General features: G+C 41.7%; 1 protein-coding gene across 1 annotated transcript in view; it reads right to left on the reverse strand.

Moving 5' to 3' along the window:
* The window catches only part of PI15 (peptidase inhibitor 15), a 33,804-nt gene extending 18,602 nt beyond the window's left edge, over positions 1–15,202 (reverse strand). Inside the window, exons 1-2 of the mRNA XM_006270616.3 lie at positions 15,007–15,202; positions 14,173–14,508 (exon numbers count right to left, since the gene is read on the reverse strand). Of these exons, the coding sequence (XP_006270678.1) occupies positions 14,173–14,445 (273 nt within the window). The 5' untranslated portion in view covers positions 14,446–14,508; positions 15,007–15,202. The remainder of the gene's footprint in view (positions 1–14,172; positions 14,509–15,006) is intronic.
* Between the last annotated feature and the right edge of the window lie 4,952 nt (positions 15,203–20,154).

Raw genomic sequence — 20,154 nt, forward strand, 5'->3', positions numbered from 1 at the left:
GCACATGCATTCCCTGGGAACAAGTAGCAGTGGCACAAGGTATGCCACTGCTTCTTGTCACCGGGGAACTAAACATTTATATTCATGTGGACATGGCCTTTTTGTCTCCTACCCTAGACAGTGGCATCATAAGGCACTAAAAAGATAAGGTAAGTAGTGTTGACATGGACAAATTGAACCAGTACTGAATGATACACATTACTGGCATTTTTCTCATCCTCCTACCTATTTTGGCATGCATTGGAAACAATTAAATTTCTAGCCCTTATTGTCATGAAGAAATCTTTAATATAGTATTGGTTATAGAGTCAGCCAAGAGACAGACACTGAATCTGTAAGAGACTTGCTAACTGGGCTGTGCATATTAATAGGATGTTAATAAGGAAGGTTAATGATGACATTATAGATACTAATATTAATCATTTTAGGAGAAATAATCAACTACTCTGGAATACTGGGCACAGAGGTAGTTAATCATATTAGTCTGAAGTGTAGAAGGTAGAGCAGAGTGGCACCTAAGCACCTTTTCACACCTTACACTGGGAGCCACCCAAATGCTGATTGATGGTAGTGCTAGCCCAAGGTTGGAGCACTCATACTCCAGGGCAGCAGGGGCCAAGAAAACTGAAAAGTAAGAATCCCCCCTCCCATTCTGGGCTGCCCCTCTGCCTCCCAGAGCTCCCCTGGTTCCCTGCATGCCAAGGGCTTCCCCCTCTGCCCCACGGGGTTCTCACCTGCCTCCCCTCCCCCGCAACCTGTCTTTTTGTGGCTGCCCATACTGCCTGCCCCTGGGCCACTGGGGAAGTAGGCAGGGAAGGATTAACCTGCCACTGCCACTACTGCTAGGCTGCTGCTTCTCTCCAGGCTGTAGACCACCCAGAGAGCTGCAGCAGGGGTGGCAGCAGGTAATCAGGCAAGTTAACCCTTCCCTGCCTGCTCCCTGTGACAGACAGCACTGGCAGCCATAAGTAAGGAGGGGTAGGGCAGTGAGCAGGGTGCTGGGGGGCTGTGGGCACAGTCTGGGGGATGGGGAGAGGTAGGTGGGGTGTTTAAACTCAGGTGTAGCCTAGAGGGGCTATACCTTAGTGTAACATGAGTTGGGTAACACAGATCATAAATAATCCTGCCCTGAAGTGGTGTAACTTTGAGCTATATAATGAGTGCTTAAAACTAGTTTCAGGTGTTAATGTTCACACGGTCCAGGTGTTAAGATCTCCAGGAGCCACACAAAATTACTATGTAACAAGGCCCTTAGACACGAACTGGCTCAGAAAGGCCTGAGCTTCTATAAGCAGTCTACTTTCTCTTTCTCAGTAGTAAAGTAAATTAATCTACATGAAAGACAAGAAAAGATGCATAACATGACATTAATCTTGCCCAAAGAAACAGAGATAATTTAATATGAATAATTTAAACATATCTCTGCAATGTAAATTTCACAAGCAGGAAATCTTTTGTGTATAGTTCTATTCATACCTTAAATCCTAATTAAAGGTCAAAGTTTCTTCCCAAGCCTAGGCAACACAATGGACCAGTATGGCTAAGCTAGCTAGTTCCTATAGCTAATGGCATGCAAAGAAGAAATGAATCTATCTTCACCTCTTGCCACCACTGGCTCCCCAAACCAAATTACCAGGTACCCATTTAAAAGATGCCTTATCCTCCCCAACATTGTACCCCTTAAAACCATAGTTTCCAGGGTTTCATCCCATTTGATCACACTTTATACATAGCTCAGTTAGCTATATCCTTTCGCACCTAGATAATATCCTTTCCCAGATAATATTGAAAACATTATGAAAGATGAAAAATTCCCCTGCACTGCTTCTTTACAGATCAGCAGGGATCCTGGCTTTCTCTATTTAAAAATCCCAAATTCTCTGATTAAAAAAATTCCAAAAAGTTCTGATTAAAAACCCCAAAATCTGTGTTCCACAATTAAAATGAAACACCACTACCTTTATAGGAATAAGTTGAACACAATATTTTATTGATATACAGTAAAATCTCCGGTAAGCGACACCTTACAAGCCAGCATGCTCTGTTAACTGGCATTCCAGCTTGTAAGGAAAAGTGAAACCGGAAGTGCCCACCGTGGCACTTCCGGTTTCTCTGAGCCCACACGGCCTGGGGCAAAGGAGTCTGTGCTGCTGAGCCCCCATGGCTCGGGGGCATAACAGGCTGCATGGGGCATGCCTCCCTGTCCCGCAGGGCCCACAGGAGAGTTGGCGATGCTGTGGGAGGGGCAGCAACGCCCCGGACATGGCGGGAGAAGTGGTGGCCTGAACAAGCAAGGATGCCTGTTCAGGCCACTCAGTTAACCGGCATATTTTGTTATCAGGCATCCCACATTCCCAGGGGATGCTGGATAACAGAGCTTTTACTGTAGTTACAATTTTAAAGCAATTTGGAAACCTACCAGTGCCTCAATCATTATAATAAAATACAGTCTAACTACCTCCATATTTTGGAGCTTGATTTTGGTTTTATTAATCATAGAAAATCAGCTGCTTTCTGGCTCTGAGCAGCCCTGATATGCTGGTGCTCCTCACTCCCAAGCCACATCCCCTACCACCTACCCCCAGCGCTGCTGGTGCCCCTCCCTCCTGACCCCCAGTCCCCTGTCCCCACCAGTGCCCCTCACTCCTGGTCCACAGGCCTCGCTATCCTTGCTGGTGCCCCTCACTCTTGAGCCACTGTTCCACAGCCCTCCAGTGCATGCTTGACCATAGGGGGGAGTGCCTGACTATAGGCAATGCCATACGCAAAGTGTCAGGGGTTAATGAGGGGCACATGCCCCCTGATATTTGTGCACCTATACTGGGGCACAGAGCTGCAGCCTGGGCTGACCAGCACCAGGCCACCTCCACAGCCCAGAGGGCAGGACCAGAAGTGGGATGGCAGAGCAAGGCAGAGACTTGTTGCTACTGCCAGCTCCTCCACCACCAGCACCAGGACTCCTGCACAAGCCATGCTGCCATGTAGTAACACTGAGCTGCCAGCAGTGTGAAGAATGACAGATGGGGGAGTGGCTGCGCTGCCCTCAACCCCTCCTGCCACAGCTCTAACCTCCTGCCATGGCCAGGCCACAACTGTCACTTCCCACCCCACCTCCCTGCCAGGACAGAGGTGTGGCTGAGTACCCAAGTGGCTGGGGGTGGGAGGAGGTGAGTCCAGAGCAGGTCCCCCCCAGCCTGTTTGTCCTTGAGCTGCACGCAGCATGGTGTTACTCCATGGTGGTGTGTCTGGTGTAGGGATCCTGGAAGTAGCAGCAAGTCTCACCTCCCCACCTCACTCAGTCCTCCCATGATGGGTCCCACCCACTGGGCCATGGGGGCAGCCTGGTGCTGGTCCAACCAAAGTGCAGTCACATGCCCCATTGTGGGCACACAAATCTGGGGTGACACATCCCCGACACGTCCCCCAAACATGTTGTCTATAGTGCCTGACCCCTCCCGGGAGTGAACACTGCAACAGGGAGCCAGCCTCCCCACCCCAACAACCCCCCCAGACAAGCCACCAGTGGCTTTGTCCTGCTCTTGCAAAGCCCTGCAGCCACACACTGCCCTGGTTGACCAGTGACCGCAGCCCCAGCTGCCAACCCTGACCCACTCCTTCCCTCACCTCGGCACAAACCACCACCACAACCTCAATCTGCCCTCCCTGCCTACCCACGTATCACCTTATGTCCCTCCCCGCCCCCTCCCCACAAGACCTACCTGCAGGCAACTGGGGGAGCTGCTGTCCACCATGCTGCCTGGGGCCATTTTGTTGGCAGCACAAATTTAGTAAAACAATCACCATTCCTTTTGCCTGCAAGCATTTTTAGCAAAGTTTGAAAATGCCTTCTCTCTTCTTGGTCATTTTTTCAATATATACTGTGTGACGAAAACATATGAGCTCATTGGAATTTATAGACAGATTTGGCAAACTTTATATATTTATTTGGGCTGTGAGATCATTTGGATTCAAGGCTGGCTCTCTCTCTAAGAATAGGAATACTTTCTTCTGAATTAACACCTGTTAGAAATCTTACTGTGCATCTATTATAAATCTTACTGTCTGGGTCCAAAACCTGCTATAATACATGCAGCAGTAATTAGAGAAACTTAGATAGAAAAACTCAAAGTAGACTTTCTAAAGTAAAACATGCTATAGGAGATACTTTTGCAAGACCGTACAAGCAAACTGGTTCAAATTCATTAAGACTTAGCACAGCAATATTACCAAATACAAAATTGTACTGATTCAAATATATTTACTACATTTTTTAAAAAACACACAACATGCCTCTGGATTTATGGTAAGTATAAGTATGCAAATGACAGAAAAGAAAATTCCCAGAATAACTAGAATCAGATGGCCTAAAAATCACAAACAAACACACAAATACACACCTCTGACTTGTCAGCAGATTTCAAGTAATTTTGCATATTCATGAAGCTTAGGTATGTTTTACAAAAGAATTCACATTTTTGGGTGTGTATTTGGTCCAGACCCAAAGATTTGAGGTTTGCTCATTGCCAATTAAAAAACTCTTTTCTTTCAAGGATCTATTCCTTTTTTCTCTCTCTCTCTCATCTGTAGAACCAGGTTTCAAAGACTAAAAATAAATAAAAATGTAGACTGTCAAATCTGATAGTATGAGTTCCTCACAAATTTGATAGTATGCTATGCCTGTATCTTTTGGAAAAGTCAAAAGGTATTCAGTAAGAGCTAAATACCTCAAAGTATCCAGTGTTTTGCTAACCTACCACAGAACACATGTTATTTGGCAAGATCTTACCCCAAAAGAGGTGTCAAAGGACGCATCTACACATTGCCCTATGGCAACATTGTTACTGGACTATGCTTTAGTACTTCCAAAGTACAAAGTACTAAAGCACAGTGCACTAACTTTCCATACTATGCCATACGCACAGCTGAGTTATTTTTAGCAGCTACTTTGTGGTAGTGGCATGCTATAACAGGGGAGTGTGCCACTACAGTGAAGTAGCTCCTGGTCACATGTAGACACCCATGGATGTTATGTCACCATAGTGTCTTGCTATGGCAATGTAGCATCATGTGTAGACAAGTCCAAAGCACCCTAACTTTGTCCAGTACCATATCACACTGACAACTTGTCATGATCCTGAGGGTAGAATTGGCTTATTTGAAATATTTTCAATGAAAGTTAATGGAATTAATGGAAATGTGTTTCTTCTGGAGTTTTTCCATCTTCTTATGGAAAAAGAAGTCTAATTTTTTATTTCAGGATTTTTTTTATTTTTTCAATAAAAACAACAAACCTGAGAAAAATCTGATTATGGAAAATACTTATCATGTATCAAACAGCTATACCACAAAAACAAATATCTAACTGATACAGAATGGATGATATTGGAACATCTTCCTTCTTCAAAACAAATGTAAGCCATGGGTTAGAAGCCTCACTAGATGATGATCTAGTCTGATAAAAGTTGATAAGCAAGACTGCAGATGAAGATACAGAGACCATTATTCTCACTCAAATTTAAATTGACTTTTACGCACATTTAAGGGATCCTGGGAGGGCATGTACCTATGGAGGGTGCCTAAGGTGAGAACTGCATGGCAACATCCAGTTGGAGAAAATGGTATGGTTTCCATCTCCTGCCCTGTTTGATATGTATATTTATACAGTCCCGGAGAATACATTCTCCTTAGTTTTGTCTCAGATACAGAAACAGGACAAAAAATGTGGAGAGATTTAGAGGTTACTACTTTCTCCATTCATGTATGAAACTAAGTACTGTGTACTTTGGAACAAGATTCTTGTGAAAAATGCCCTGTCTCTGTTTTTAGCCAAAAAGTTCAAGAGGTGCTACATTTAATAATAAAAGAATGTCTAATTCTGAAAGCCCGAGGGGGATGCCTTTCTATCAAGGCCCTGACTGGGTTTGTTTTTTGCTGGCTTAAATTCCTAGAAGGCTTTTTGCTGATACTAAATTTACATGCTGTAAATATTAATCTATACAGACCACATTAGGCTGGACACAGTAAAAGAATTATACAAGTGAAGGAGCTCTCACACCAGGTCAAATGTAAGCAGGCCATTCCTGACCATTTCATTGTTTAGGGAGTTCTTGAGATTGTGCACAAAAGGATAATTTCCAGGAAAAGTCCTTTTTGCCTTTCTTTCAAACTGCCCTCTTTTAATCACTATGGGTATATTTCCTGACCTTTGCCTCTGACATACACAGTATGGCTCAATATACATGTACAGTATACAATACACAGTATAGCTTAGTATTGGCTCAGTTCTGGCCTCACTATATGCCAGTCCAGTAAGAGCAATATAAAAGCTATTGTAACTGATTGATTTTTGCTAGTAATACAACATGAGCAGGCCTTTCAGAACACAGGAAAGCAACATCTAAAGACTGTTACACTGTCCCCTGAAGGTGGCCACCAGTTCCCAGAAACCTTGGACCTGGGTATGCCAGATGTGGAGCTACTTTGTGCTTCTGCAGTGATGAAAAGCAGCCCCAACTCAAGAGAGCTTCTGGTCCCATAACTTGTCTGCCTATTACTTCATTTCAAGCCTTACTATTTATATGGGGTTTTGTGGGTCTATGTAAGTGCAATATTATTCAACAGAAAACTGATTTCCTACAACTTCTAGAACAAAGTAACAAACCACATTGTATTATTCCTGAGTAGGTACCACTGAGCTTGCTAAAAGATGCATCAATTAACATTATTGTGTCTAGTTTTCCCTCAAATTGCCTTACACATTTCCAATGAAATTACACTGAAGTGAATGTAACTATATCTGAATATCAATAATAAAACATTGGTGTGCCTAAACTGTACAAATAGATTCAAGAAATATGATATACCAGTATATCATACAAGTTGGATAAAAGCTACAAAGAAGAAAACTATCTGCAAACATTAAATAGGTAATGATGTGAAATGGAATTGGGAAGAGTAATAAACTGAACTTCAAAAGGAAATATTTAGGTTAAATATCTGAAAATTACTTCTAAGGCTAAGGTCAATTTTTGCCGAGAGATATGACTGAGACAGCATCATTATATGCATTAAAAAGATGCTGAATAAAAAAAATATGCATTTAAAGTAGAAAAATATTCTACACAGGGTAGTCGACTGACTACATGAATTAAGTCTTATTCAAACTATTCTATGTCGCTTTTACAAGAGCTAATCCTTTAATCCTTATTCACAAGCATAGATGGTTTCTATATTGGCCTATATTCATGAGCAAAGACAAACAGTTTAAGGAATTAAATGTCTATAAATTTGAAAGTTCAAAAGAAACTAGTATATTGACACAAACAGCAGTAGTAGTTGAATAAGCTGAGTGCCAAGAAGCACATAACACACGCATTGTATTATCAGTGCCAGAACGATGGAGGACAAACTCACTTTGTCACATCATGATGAAAAAAGTTCAGATACCAGCTAAAACTGTTTAATGAACTCAAAACGGCAAGTAAATATTGCTTTGATCTATCTGACCTACCAATCAATCACCCAACTTAAAAAGCACCTTCTGGAGTAACTGGAATGGCTAGGAATTTTTATGTATTTTTCTCTAGGTCTCTAGTTTTAATCCAGCTATAGTATTTGCGGCCATTAAATGGATATTTTGTGACCTCTGTAAAATGACTTTGTGAACCCAGTACAGGGTTGGTGATAGACAAAGATCTATATCTCCAAAATCAGCCTTCTTCATCCTTCTTCTTCACCCTTCTATGGCACCCCTCTTGACAATCTCAACAAAGGGGTTTGGAAATAAATGGGCATTAAAGAATGAAGACTAATAGTGATAGCTCCTGTGATTTTTTTTTTCAGCTCATGTTCATGTGACTAATAATATTAATTTGGAATACAAGATGAATATTATTTTATTGTTTATGGCAACTCAATTTCTCTATGAATTTCCTTGTCCATCTGATCACTGGCCTCTCTGCTGAGACTAGCAAAAGGAAGGTCAAATAATGCAAACTGTGATGGCAGATTTGGTGATATGGACACTTTTTTATTGGAAACTGATCTAAGACAACTATCTCATATCACACAGGCCACTAAGAGGCCTCTGGTAGTAGTTTCTCCAGGCTTTGATTTAGGAATGGTATCTATAAATCTATACTGCCAGTCCCCATATTGGTTACCAGTTTTACCAGCAGGGAGCTCAAATTCATGACCTCAATGTTCTCCACTGAATTTAAAAAGTATTTGCAATATTGTTTTACAATACTACAGAGAGTAGAGTCATGTACAGTAAACCATTTTTCAGGATAAACATTTTTAAGAGATTAATTTAAAATTATTTCAGATACAGTGGTTTGTCCCTCCACTTATAGAAGGCCAGATTTTCAGAAGCGAAGAGGGACATTTCATAGACTCATAGCTGCATAGGTCTGTAGGCCATTCCTCTGCCTTGAGACACAATCTTGTATTTAGAACAGGCCTGGCAACTATCTATTTAATTTGGTCTTTGAAAGTTTCCAGTAATATGTATTCAAAACCCTTCTAACATAGTCTTCTCCAATATTTAACTATCCATATAGTTGTAAAGTTTTTCCTAATAACTAACTGAACTCTCACTTGTTGCAAAGTAAGCCTAATATTTTAGGTTCTGTCCTCAGGAGACATGAGAATATGAGGATGACCACACCCCACTCTCTATAGTGAACTTTTACATACTGGAAAATGGTTATCTTGTCAACTTTCAGTCTTCTCTTTTCCAGACTAAGCAAACTCAGTTCTTTCAACCTTTCTCATAGGTCATGGTTTCTAAATCTCCCATTGTTGCTGTGCTCCTGCTGTGCTAAACTCTCTTTAGTTTGTCTACCTCTCCCTTTATTTGTGCTGTCCAAAACTGGAAACAGTGCTTCAGCTGAGACCAAGAATTACCTCCCTTGTCATATATATGGAATCCCTGTTAATATACTCCCAAATGGATTTTTATTTGCAGCATCCTCTGCATCTTTTTTTTTATAAATGTCTACTCTATTCCACTGCCTATGTTACTGATAAAAATAATGAACAATACTAGACCAAGAACAGACTGCTGTGACACCCCCCTTGATATGTCCTCCCACTTGGATAGCAAATCACTGTCAATTACTCTCTGAATGCTATTTTATGCTAAGTTCTGTGCTCACCTACAATAATTTCATTTTGATCTTATTTCCTTAGTTAGCTTTACAGCATGAACTATATTACACACTTTTGGTGCTATGTACATGAGAAACTAATCTGCACACATAATTACCTCTATGTAAACTCAAAAGGAAACTTGCATTAACATAGGATCACAGGAAACTTGGGCTGGAATGGTTCTCAAGTGGTCATCTAGTCCAGTCTCCTGCTCAAAGCAGGATCATCCCTGACTAAACCATCCCAGCCAAGTACTTGTCCACCTTGCTCTTGAAAACTTCCAAGGATGGATAGTCCATCTCTACTGGAACAAGCCTGTTCCAATGGTTGACCATCCTCTTAGTCAGGAAGTTCCTCCTAATCTTCAACCTAAATTTCCTGTGCTGCAGCCCTGGGGCCCATCACTGTCCCCATTACTGTCCCCTAGAAGTATAGAGAAAAGCCCATCTCCAACCTTTCTATAATCACCCTTCAAATATTTGAAAACTTAACAAATCTCTCAGTCCTCTCTTCTCCAGACTAAATATACCTACCTCTTTCAGCCTTGCTTCATAAATCTTCCTTTCGAGGCCCCTCTTGTTGTTCTGCATTTAACAATTTAGTCTGACCGAATCTTTCTTGAAGTCTGAGGTCCAAAGCTGGATACAGTACTGCATGCAAGGCCTCACCAGTGCCAAACTGATTGGAAGACATACAAAAAACTAGAACTCTTGGTTCCAAAATTATACCTTTTATTAGACCAACTGAAAAATCACAAGAAAACTGTCCTTTTCTGGAAGCTTTTGGGATCAAAGTCCCTTCATCAGAGCTGAAGATGGAAGGCTGTCCCTCTGGGTCCATGAGAGTGTCTTTGTGAGATTTTAGACTTTCAGTTTTAAACATCATTGCAGAACAACAAGAAAGGTTTGTTACCTCCCTGCCTGCCATCTGACACCTCCAGGGAAGGAATTCTACCTGATCTACATATCAAAGAGCTACTCAGCACAGCTCTCAAAAACACTTTCAGGGACCCAGAGGGGCAGCCTTCCATCTTCAGCTTCCTCTGTGCAAAAATGAAGTTTATTTCCTACCTATGGGGACTTTTTACCATCTTGTACCATCTATATTTTCCGCAGACCCTGATGAAGGAAATTGGATCCTGAAAGCTTGCAGAAAAGGACAATTTTCTTGCGATTTTCCAGTTGGTCTAATAAAAGGTATCATTTTCGAAGCAAGAGTTCTGGTTTTTTGTATGTCTTCTTGTCTCAAATCAACATGACTACCAAGTAAACCCCTGAAACTAATTAGAAGAATCATGTTCCTTGATTTGCAAGTGGCATTTCTGTTAATACAATCCATCATGCCAGCTGTCATTTTTTTACAACAAGAGCGTGCAGTTGGCACATATTCAGTTTATGGTCTACTGTAACCCCCAGATCCTTCTCTACAGTAAGTACTGCAGCCTTAGACAATCATTCCCCCATGCATATTTGTGCATGCAATTAATCCATCCCAAACACAGGACTTTGCACTTGTCCTTGTTGAACCTGAGAGGCTGAGAGGGGACCTAGTGGCCATCTATAAACTTACTAGGGGGGACCAGCGGGGAACAGGAGAGACCTTGTTCCCCCAAGCGCCTCCCAGAGTAACAAGGAATAACAGCCATAAATTGTTAGGGAGTAAGTTCAGACTAGACATTAGAAGGCACTACTTCAGTCAGGGCGGCTAGGGTCTGGAATCAACTTCCAAAGCAAGTAGTGCTGGCTCCTCCCTTGGGGGTCTTTAAGAGGAGGCTTGATGATTACTTAGCTGGGGTCATTTGAGCCCAGTTTTCTCTCCTTCCTAGGGCAGGGGGTCAGACTAGAAGATCTGTAAGGTCCCTTCCAACCCTATATCTATGAATCTCATCTAATTGAATCTAAATAACTGTTGTAGGTTTAATTCCTCTCTGAATGAAGGAGATTGAGAATCCAAGTCACCTACTCCTTGGATAAGTTTTGTAACTCCCAGGGTTTGGGGCTAAAAGGTGGGAGGTTCATCCTCCTCTGTCTAATAACTGCTAGTCATTCCCCCCCCCCCCCCCCGCTTCCCTTCTCTACCTTTTGTTTTCCTAATTGTCATCTATTTACATTCTCACTGACATCCTGTCACACTTTTAGCTTCTTTCATTCTTTGGAGTCTCAGATCAGCAGAGACTCCCATGCCTGAAGAAAGGTGGTTGTACCAGAAAGCTTGTAAAGAACTTTTTTCCAACTACTCAGTTGGCCTAATACAAGATAACACATCAACCAAAAGAACCTTGCCTGCCTATCTGCTAGTCATGGATTTTTGCCTTGCTATAATTTTAGGATTCACCATGCCTTATATTAGTACTCTGCAGTGTAGAGCACCTGACCACAGCCCCTCTGCACATGCTAAACTGAAAGTTGTAAGTAAGTGCCAAAAAATGCAGTTAAACAGCCAAATAACTGCCATTTGGATGCAACTAGTGGAATAGGATTCTGCCCTATGTATCAGGAGAAGTTATAAGATGCTTGGAGGTGAAAAATAAGCACGTGAGAGTGAGACAGAGAAGTATAGGTGGATGGTCAGAACTGTAATGTTAAACCGTAAGTTTTATCACTGGAAGTGAGTGACATACAGTAAAAAGGAACAGAGTTGAGAATTAGGTATGGGTGCTGATGAGAAGAAAAAAATGACATCAGGGAAAGATAGCAAAAGGTAATTTCACTGGGGACAAAGACAGGAAGAGAAAATGTGTTTTTCTCATTTTCTCCAAACTAGTTTTAAATGTATTACATGAAACAAAATGTTTCCTCAGTGTAATGAAACAGTCTTTCAGCTACTTCAGAGTTCTCTTGAACGTGACAGGTCTTTCCCTCTCCATTAGGTGAATAAGAAAATTAGTTGGAAAAAACCACGTTCATCACTATCTGTGCCATTTTTCAAAGGCCTTGGCATAGCATTATACATTCTGTAAAGCTCTTTCAGCAAAATACACTTTGTTAGCAGTGATAATATAGAGATCCCGTTCTGTATGTGAGTGTGCATGTCAAACACCATAACCTCTCCTAATTATAACAGCAGCAACCCAATATGACCTATAAAACTAAAGGAGATTATGTCTTGAAATACAATCTGAACATCAAAGTTTGAATTGTAATCATTGGTTCTGTTGCCTAAATATGCTCTGAAAAGTACATTAGGAAGTACATCGCCCATGGAGCACACCATTACCACTGTGATCTCTGCTTGCCAATAGACCTGCTCAATACTGAAAGGGATATGGCTGCATCCCCTAGAGTGCGAATACATTCTATTGTAAGCAGGGCAGCAAACGTTGTCAAAAACAGTTTCTCAAGACCAAGATCATCACTCTACCACTCCAAAACTAAGCCACTGCAGAAGTCTAGCAATGTTTAGTTGATGCCCTAGAAGATACACGAAGTGTGATTTTTTCCCAATTAAAAATAAATAAATACATTTGATGAATGGAATCATCCTCCTCCTCATTCCTTTTTTAAATGTCTTTACTTTCATATAAAACCCTTGGGTATATGAAAATACTTTGGCAATGTCTTTAGAAATGAGTTTCTACTGGTTGCATTGTAGGAAATTACATGGCACATTTCCAAAAGACATCAGCCCAACAATGGTGACATGAGACTGACCTTCTTCCAAACATCATAGCTAAGTTTATTTATTCGGAGTCAAAAGAACCCATCAACCATGGAATTCTTTAATGAAAGTGATGATTGAGCTTGACTTTTGACCTTTTTATTTTTTCTGCCTCTGACCTTTCCACTAAACTAAACGTCAAGGCTAGTATGCATCACCGCTACAGGTCTTGACCTGAAAGCTTCTGAGCACCCTCAGCTGTCTGGGTTGCTCATGGGACATACTCAGCCGACTGCATGATCAAGTGCAGATTTATGTAACATCTGTGACAGAGAGATGTCCAAATTGTTTGTCATCAGCTACTAAAGAGGAGGATGAGTTGCTACTACATCATCCCTCCTTTACTTATCATGTGCGTTGTATCAGGTTTCTTCAACTTGTTAACCATCTGTTGTCATGCTTTATGCCCTTGTGACTTTAAATGAATATTATGTTGCAAATACAGAATGTGATGACCCTTTAAAAACAATGTGAAAGCATTGTCTAGTAGAAAAAAGTATTTTTCTTTAGCCAGCCTATTTTTAACATTAGAGCATTTAAGTATGCATGCACAGACTATTGAAACATATTGCAAATACATTGCCTTAGCTGTTATCTCTGTGACAACATACTAAATCCAAATGAATGAAAAACTAGTGAGTTAGATATATACACTGAAGGGACAGATACTTCAGGGACAGAATTTGCCTATAAAGAGAAAAACATACCTACCACAAGAACAACGTCATGCACACTAATTTCTATGTAACTTCAACATATGTAGAGAAACATTTTAAACAGGTACTGAACCTGATTAAGAGCAAACCTGTTAGTTAGATATTAAATATGTACATAGAATGAATAGACAATGATGTGACAAATCACTCCATTGCTTAAATTTGCTTTGCAAGCATGCAGAAAAGATTAGCAGCCTCAACAGGATATGTATTATTAAGCATTGGGCTTTCAGTGTTCAGTAATTCTGTAATGCAACTATTAATAATCAGGATCCTAGATGCATGGTTTATTATTCTAATTACTAAACAGCAATTGTTTCTCTCTCTCACACCCATAAACAGTTAACTCACACAAATACCCTCATTAACTTCAGTTGCATTGATGCCATTGGGACTGCTCTTGAAAGTAAATGCTCAGCAGGGTAAGGGGTTCATAATTTAACCCTTAGGTCTTATTTATTATTTATTGTAATGTTCACCTTAAAAAAAAGAAAGTCATGCATAGATTAACAATCATCAGCCTATCACACTACAAAATGTTGGCTTGCCTTAAGAAGATAAAATCATGGATTTATAGCTTCTTATGTATTCCAGCACATCTAAAGAAAAGATATTTCACCCTTAGAAGTAAACAAAGTCAACTTACCATATACTCCATGTTTGAAGCAGGTGGGAAGACTTTACCTCGGACTTGATTGTGATAATCAAGAATGGCAATCATGTCATTCTGTGAAATGTATCGCTTCCTCCTGGCTTTGGGGATTTTTCCAGAGTCCAAATGAGCTGCCAACCCTGCTTCAGTGTCAGTGAAATTATTGTTTGACAAGAATAGGTCAGTGGAATTGGGTAATACTATTGCACTTGTTTGACAGAGAATGGAAAATAAAAAAATGTAACTGATTGCAGAGATTACTGTCATTTTGGGGTCAGGGAAGGAAGACAGGCCAGAGTTGTTCTGCTTTAAATCAGGAGAGCAGCAGATCTGCAGAAGTAAAAATGTCAGAAGATGTGATTCTCTACATCTTTGTAGCAAAATGATTTTTTTTCTTGATGCTAAATTATCATTATGATCATAATCTGTCAGCTCACTCGGACAAACAGTCTAGGGCTATTCCTTTAGAACATAATATGATCTTACTAACATTGTGGCTATGCTCAAATGAAGTTCCACCTTATCATGAATGCCATTATCACACGTATCCTCTTTACACACTGACTGTACACACAGAAGCAGTTTGTGCTGGGAAGACTACAAGGAATCTCACAGACTGTTATGTACTGGAAATGAAAATCACATTCCAGAGTATACCTTTTACTATTTGCATTAATATCTCCTAGGCAAACTGGTAGTCAAAGTATATTAAATGCAGTAAAGCAGGGCATCTTAGTAATGACATTCAAATTCCTCCTTACTCCAGTAAAATGTGATGAACATTGGAAAAAATGCATGCACACAAACTTATTGAGATGAATTGCTTACCTCTGTATAATAGCAAAAATGAATACAGTATATTGTTCTCGCACTCTGTACAGCTTGTTCCTATGTAGTGTTGTGAACCCTTGTAAGAAGGAGTGTCTCTTATTACAAACCCTCAAAGAACAAAACTCTGCTAGTTTTGAAGCTGCTGACTACTAAAGCTGCTAACAGCTTTTATATGTTATAGACTGTGTGATCCAAAACAGGCAGTCTTTCAAAGGCTATCAGCCTAGCCAAAATGAGAGGGGAGGAGATTTTCAAAGGACATACACAGTGATTGGGTGGCATCTTTTTAATGTAGGTGGTTAGAATAGCCTGCCACACCCACAGCTTCTATACTACAAAGACGCGAAGGCAAGCCTCTTTTTCTCAATACTTCCTACCTTATTTCTGACAGTTTTCTCCCACTGCCATTTGATAAACTTTATCTTGGTTTCTTAATGTTGTTTTACTGTGAACATGATATCCATCTATTTATTGTTTAAAAACTAAGTCACAACCAATGCAATTTAGTTTGGCAATTTTTAAGCTTAAAATAATGAAGCTGGTAACTCAGACAACATACAACGTAGCTTGCCAAGTCAGTGCTCAGTATAGTCCAAAGGTACGCATTTAAAGAGTGAACTAAACACTGAACTAAGTGAACTGAGCTATATCAGTGGGATTATAGGGCATGCAAGCAACATATCACAACAGAGTTTAGTCCATTCATTGTTGAGTACAACAGATGTTCAGAGCACCGCACACACACTATTGCTCATGCTTGCTCTTGCTCACTCTCCCCATTCCTCATACTTACACGTGTGCACACTCACATGTGTTTATGCACACACGACCCTTATTGATCCTTGCTTTGGAATGTAACTAGCAAATGTGTCAGTTACCTGAACTTCTGCCTGTGAGAAACTACAGAAGCAGCATGACAGAGAGGGAAAAAGAGCCAGGAAAACATCTGTTTCAGATTTACTTGCATATATTTGGAATTATTTAAGCACAGAATGGTTCAGCCACTCATACAGTAAAGCTGAAGGCATAACACTGAGGTTATAAAGAATGTAACAGCAGCAGCAGCAGCGGCAGCTAGTGGCCAGCATCCAGCAGTTGTATATACAGGGACTAAGGATTGGAGCCTATACAATGTTGGGTTGATCAAATGCCAGGAACAGGAGACCTGGTACAATTTGTAAAATGAGGCCCCTCAAAAATGCAATAAAATTATTTTGTGAGTCATAAAAAAGATGGGGAATGGGAACGGTCACAAAAGGGAACCTTTTCATTTGTTTACACACCAAACATTAGATTTTGTTCAATTTGCTAGTGCACTGGTTTTCAGAACTGTGGCTGGAGAAGCACTGCAGGAATTTACACCCTTAAGGGAAGGTGGTTCAGTGGTTAGAACAGGGAAAAAAGAAGCCAAGACTTATGCTCTCCTCTTGGCTCTGCCACTAGCTCCCTGTGTGGCCTAAACCAACTCATTCAATCTTTCTGTGCAATCTGTACTATACTATAATAGTCTTTTACAGACATGGTGTAAGGATTAAATAATTAAGACTTGGCAATATGCTTTGAGTTGCAAGGTGTATATAAGTTGAAGATATTATTATGATATTATTATACATGCCAATGTTGTCCAATACTGGTGCCTACATTGTATCCACAAATATTTATATAAATGACAAAACAAACAAGTCTGAACACAGGAATGAGCAGCTATAGATACTGAGTAATTTGTTCCCCACCCTGCCCCATGTACATAGAGGGCATATTTGCTTATATTAACATAAAGAAAATATTACTTCATTCTCTGAATATAATGTGAGAAATTTAGTGCTGGTTTGGATGTATTTATTTCTTAGATTTAATTGTGACCCTTCCCACAAAGTCTCAGCAAAGCTTACAATAAAAGTGGAAAAGACTTTGAATCATAGAGAAGCAGGGCTAGAAGGGACCTCCAAAGGTCATCTAGTTCAACCCCCTGCCTGAGGAAGGATCATCCCTATCCATAGTTTCATAGTTTCATACTAGCTAGGGTCAGGAGGGACCTGAACAGATCATCTAGCCTGACCCCCTGCCACAGTCAGGAATGAATGCTGGGTTCACAAGACCCCAGACAGGTGATCGTCCAACCTCCTCTTGAATATGCCCAAGGTAGGGGCGAGGACCACTTCCCTGGGAAGTTGGTTCCAGATTTTGGCCACCCTAACTGTAAAATATTGCCTTGTGATCTCTAACCTAAACCTATTCTCCATCAGCTTATTACCATTGTTCCTTGTCACCCCAGGTGGTGCTGGGGAGAAAAGAGCTCTGCCTATTTGCTGTTGATCCCCCTTGATAAGCTTGTAGGCAGCCACCAGGTCCCCCCTCAGCCTCCTCTTGCTGAGGCTGAACAGGTTCAGGTCCTTCAGTCTCTCCTCATAGGGCCTGTCCTGCTGCCCTCTCACCAAGCAGGTGGCCCTCCTCTGAACCCTCTCCAGGCTGGCCACATCCCTTTTGAAGTGCGGTGCCCAGTACTGGACGCAGTACTCCAACTGCGGCCTGACCAGAGTCACATAGAGGGGGAGTATCACCTCTCTGGACCGGCTTGAGATGCATCTTAGGATGCATGACAAGGTCTGGCTGGCCTTGCTGGCTGCAGTCTGGCATTGGCGGCTCATGTTCATCTTGGAGTCAATAATGACTGCGAGATCCCCTTCCACCTCTGTGCTTTCAAGAAGGGAACTCCCCAGCCTGTATGTATGCTGTGGATTCCTTCTCCCAAGGTGCAGCACCCTGCATTTGTCTATGTTGAACCCCATCCTCTTCTCGTCTGCCCACTTTTGTAGTCTGTCTAAATCTAGTTGCAGCCTCTCTCTCCCTTCAAGTGTGTCCACCTCGCCCCACATCTTAGTGTCATCAACAAACTTGGACAGTGTGTTTTCCACCCCCTCGTCCAAGTCGCTGATGAAGATGTTAAACTGTGTGGGCCCGAGGACCGAGCCCTGGGGTACCCCACTGCTCACATCTCTCCAGGTTGAGTACAACCCATCCACCACTACTCTCTGGGTGCGCCCCATCAGCCAATTTTTTACACATCCAGCTGTGCAGGCATCAATAGTGCAGTCACTTAATTTATTGATGAGGATGGGGTGAGAGACAGTGTCAAAGGCCTTCTTAAATTCTAGAAAGACTATGTCCACAGCAACCCCATCATCCGAGGATTTAGTTACTTGGTCATAAAAGGCAATCAGGTTGGTCTGGCAGGACCTGCCTTTGGTGAAGCCATGCTGATTGCCCCTGAGCATGATCTCCCCTGCAGGCCCCCCACAGATATGCTCCTTGATGATCCTCTCCAAGAGCTTCCTGAGCACCAAGGTGAGGCTTACAGGCCTATAGTTGCTTGGGTCCTCCTTCCTCCCCTTCTTAAAAATAGGGACCACATTAGCCAGTTTCCAATCCCCCAGCACCTGGCCAGATGCCCACGAATGCTCATACAGCTGGGCCAAAGGCTCCACGATGACCCCTGCCAGGTCCCTCAACACCCTTGGGTGGAAGGCATCTGGACCTGCAGATTTAAAAATGTCTAGCCCTTCCAGAAGATCCCTAACTACATCTGCACTGACTAAAGGCTTGATAGAGCTATCTTCAAGATTGTCCCTACCTCTGGTAGGTGAGATATCCCAGTCCCTGTTCAGGAAAACAGAGGCAAAGAAACTGTTAAAAATATCACCTATCCAAATAATCCAAATCATCCCTTTATCTAACTAATTAGCAAAACTACACAGTCAACCATGACACAATCACAAGACATAATACCCTAACCTGCTACAGGTAAAGCAGGGAGACCATGAGAGCCAGTATCCTGTTGCTGTAAAGATTGCTAAAATATGCTTAAAAGATCCATGGAAAAGGGCTGCATGTCCTGCTACAAAAGAAGGCAAAACCCTCCCACTATCCACTCCAATTGGGCCATGGAGTAAAATTCCTTTTTGACCACAAATATGATGATCAGCCTGAACCTGAGCAGAGGGGCAAGACCCTCTAGCCAGGAACCTCCTGGGTTAAGTACCAGAAGGATCACTGGCACACCCCATTTAAAATCCCAAGGCTTGGCTGCAAAAAACACCCAATGCTTCTGAGGTGTACTTGGTAGCCACGTTGGTCTGAGACAAAAAGAAATGTAATACTCTAAAACTCTTGGTTCAGAGGTATCCTCTCTGAACCAAGAGTTTTAGAGTTTTGCATTTCCAATGCTTCTGAGGAAGACTTACAAAACCCTCTGATATGTAGCCACAGAAGGGGGAAAATTTTCCTCCCAGCCCCATATGGCAACCAGAAAATCCCAGAAGCCTGGGTAGTACCCATATGGAATATAACCGTAGCTTCTCCTAGATCATCCCTGACCAATGCCTGTCCAACGCGTTCTTGAATAATGTGTCCAACAATAGAGAGTCCACAGTTTTCCTAGACAGGCTATTCCATTCCCACACTATTCTAACAATGAAAACGTTTTTCCTGATATCTAGTCTAAACCTACTTTGCTGCAACTTCAAGCCATTGGTCCATATCCTACTCTTTACAGCAAGAAAGCAACATTTGGGGGGGGGGGTTCAATCATCTTTATGGCAGGTCTGAAGACTGCTATCATGTCCTCTCTTAAGCACCTTTTCTGCAAGTTAAATATACCCATTTCTTTCAACCTCTCCTTGTACGACTTGCCTTCTAAGCCCTTTATCATTTTCCAGCCCTGCTCTGGACCTCTCTCACTTCTTTGTGTCCTTTTTAAAATGTGGAGCCCAACACTGCACACAATACTCTAGACCAGATCAGACCCAACCAGTGCTAAGTAGACAGGCATTATCACCTCCCATGTTTTGTTCCTAATGCTTCTAATGATGTATCTCAAAACCTCTTTTTGTTCAGCTGTGTCACACTGCAGACTCATATTGAGTCTGTGATCTATCAAGTGTCCCAGATGCTCCTCCATATTGTTACCAGCCAGGTAACAATATAGTAATACATTTTGTATTTGTATTTTTGATTATTTCTCCCAAGGTGTAACACCTAGTATTTGTCAGCACTGAGCTCCATCCTGTTAGCTTCAGCCTGACTTTCCAATCCATCAAGATCCTTCTGAACTGCATTCCTGCCCTCTGTGTTCATAATCCTTATAGA

Source organism: Alligator mississippiensis, chromosome 3, assembly GCF_030867095.1.
Source record: "Alligator mississippiensis isolate rAllMis1 chromosome 3, rAllMis1, whole genome shotgun sequence".
In the NCBI taxonomy this organism is placed as follows: Eukaryota; Metazoa; Chordata; order Crocodylia; family Alligatoridae; genus Alligator; species Alligator mississippiensis.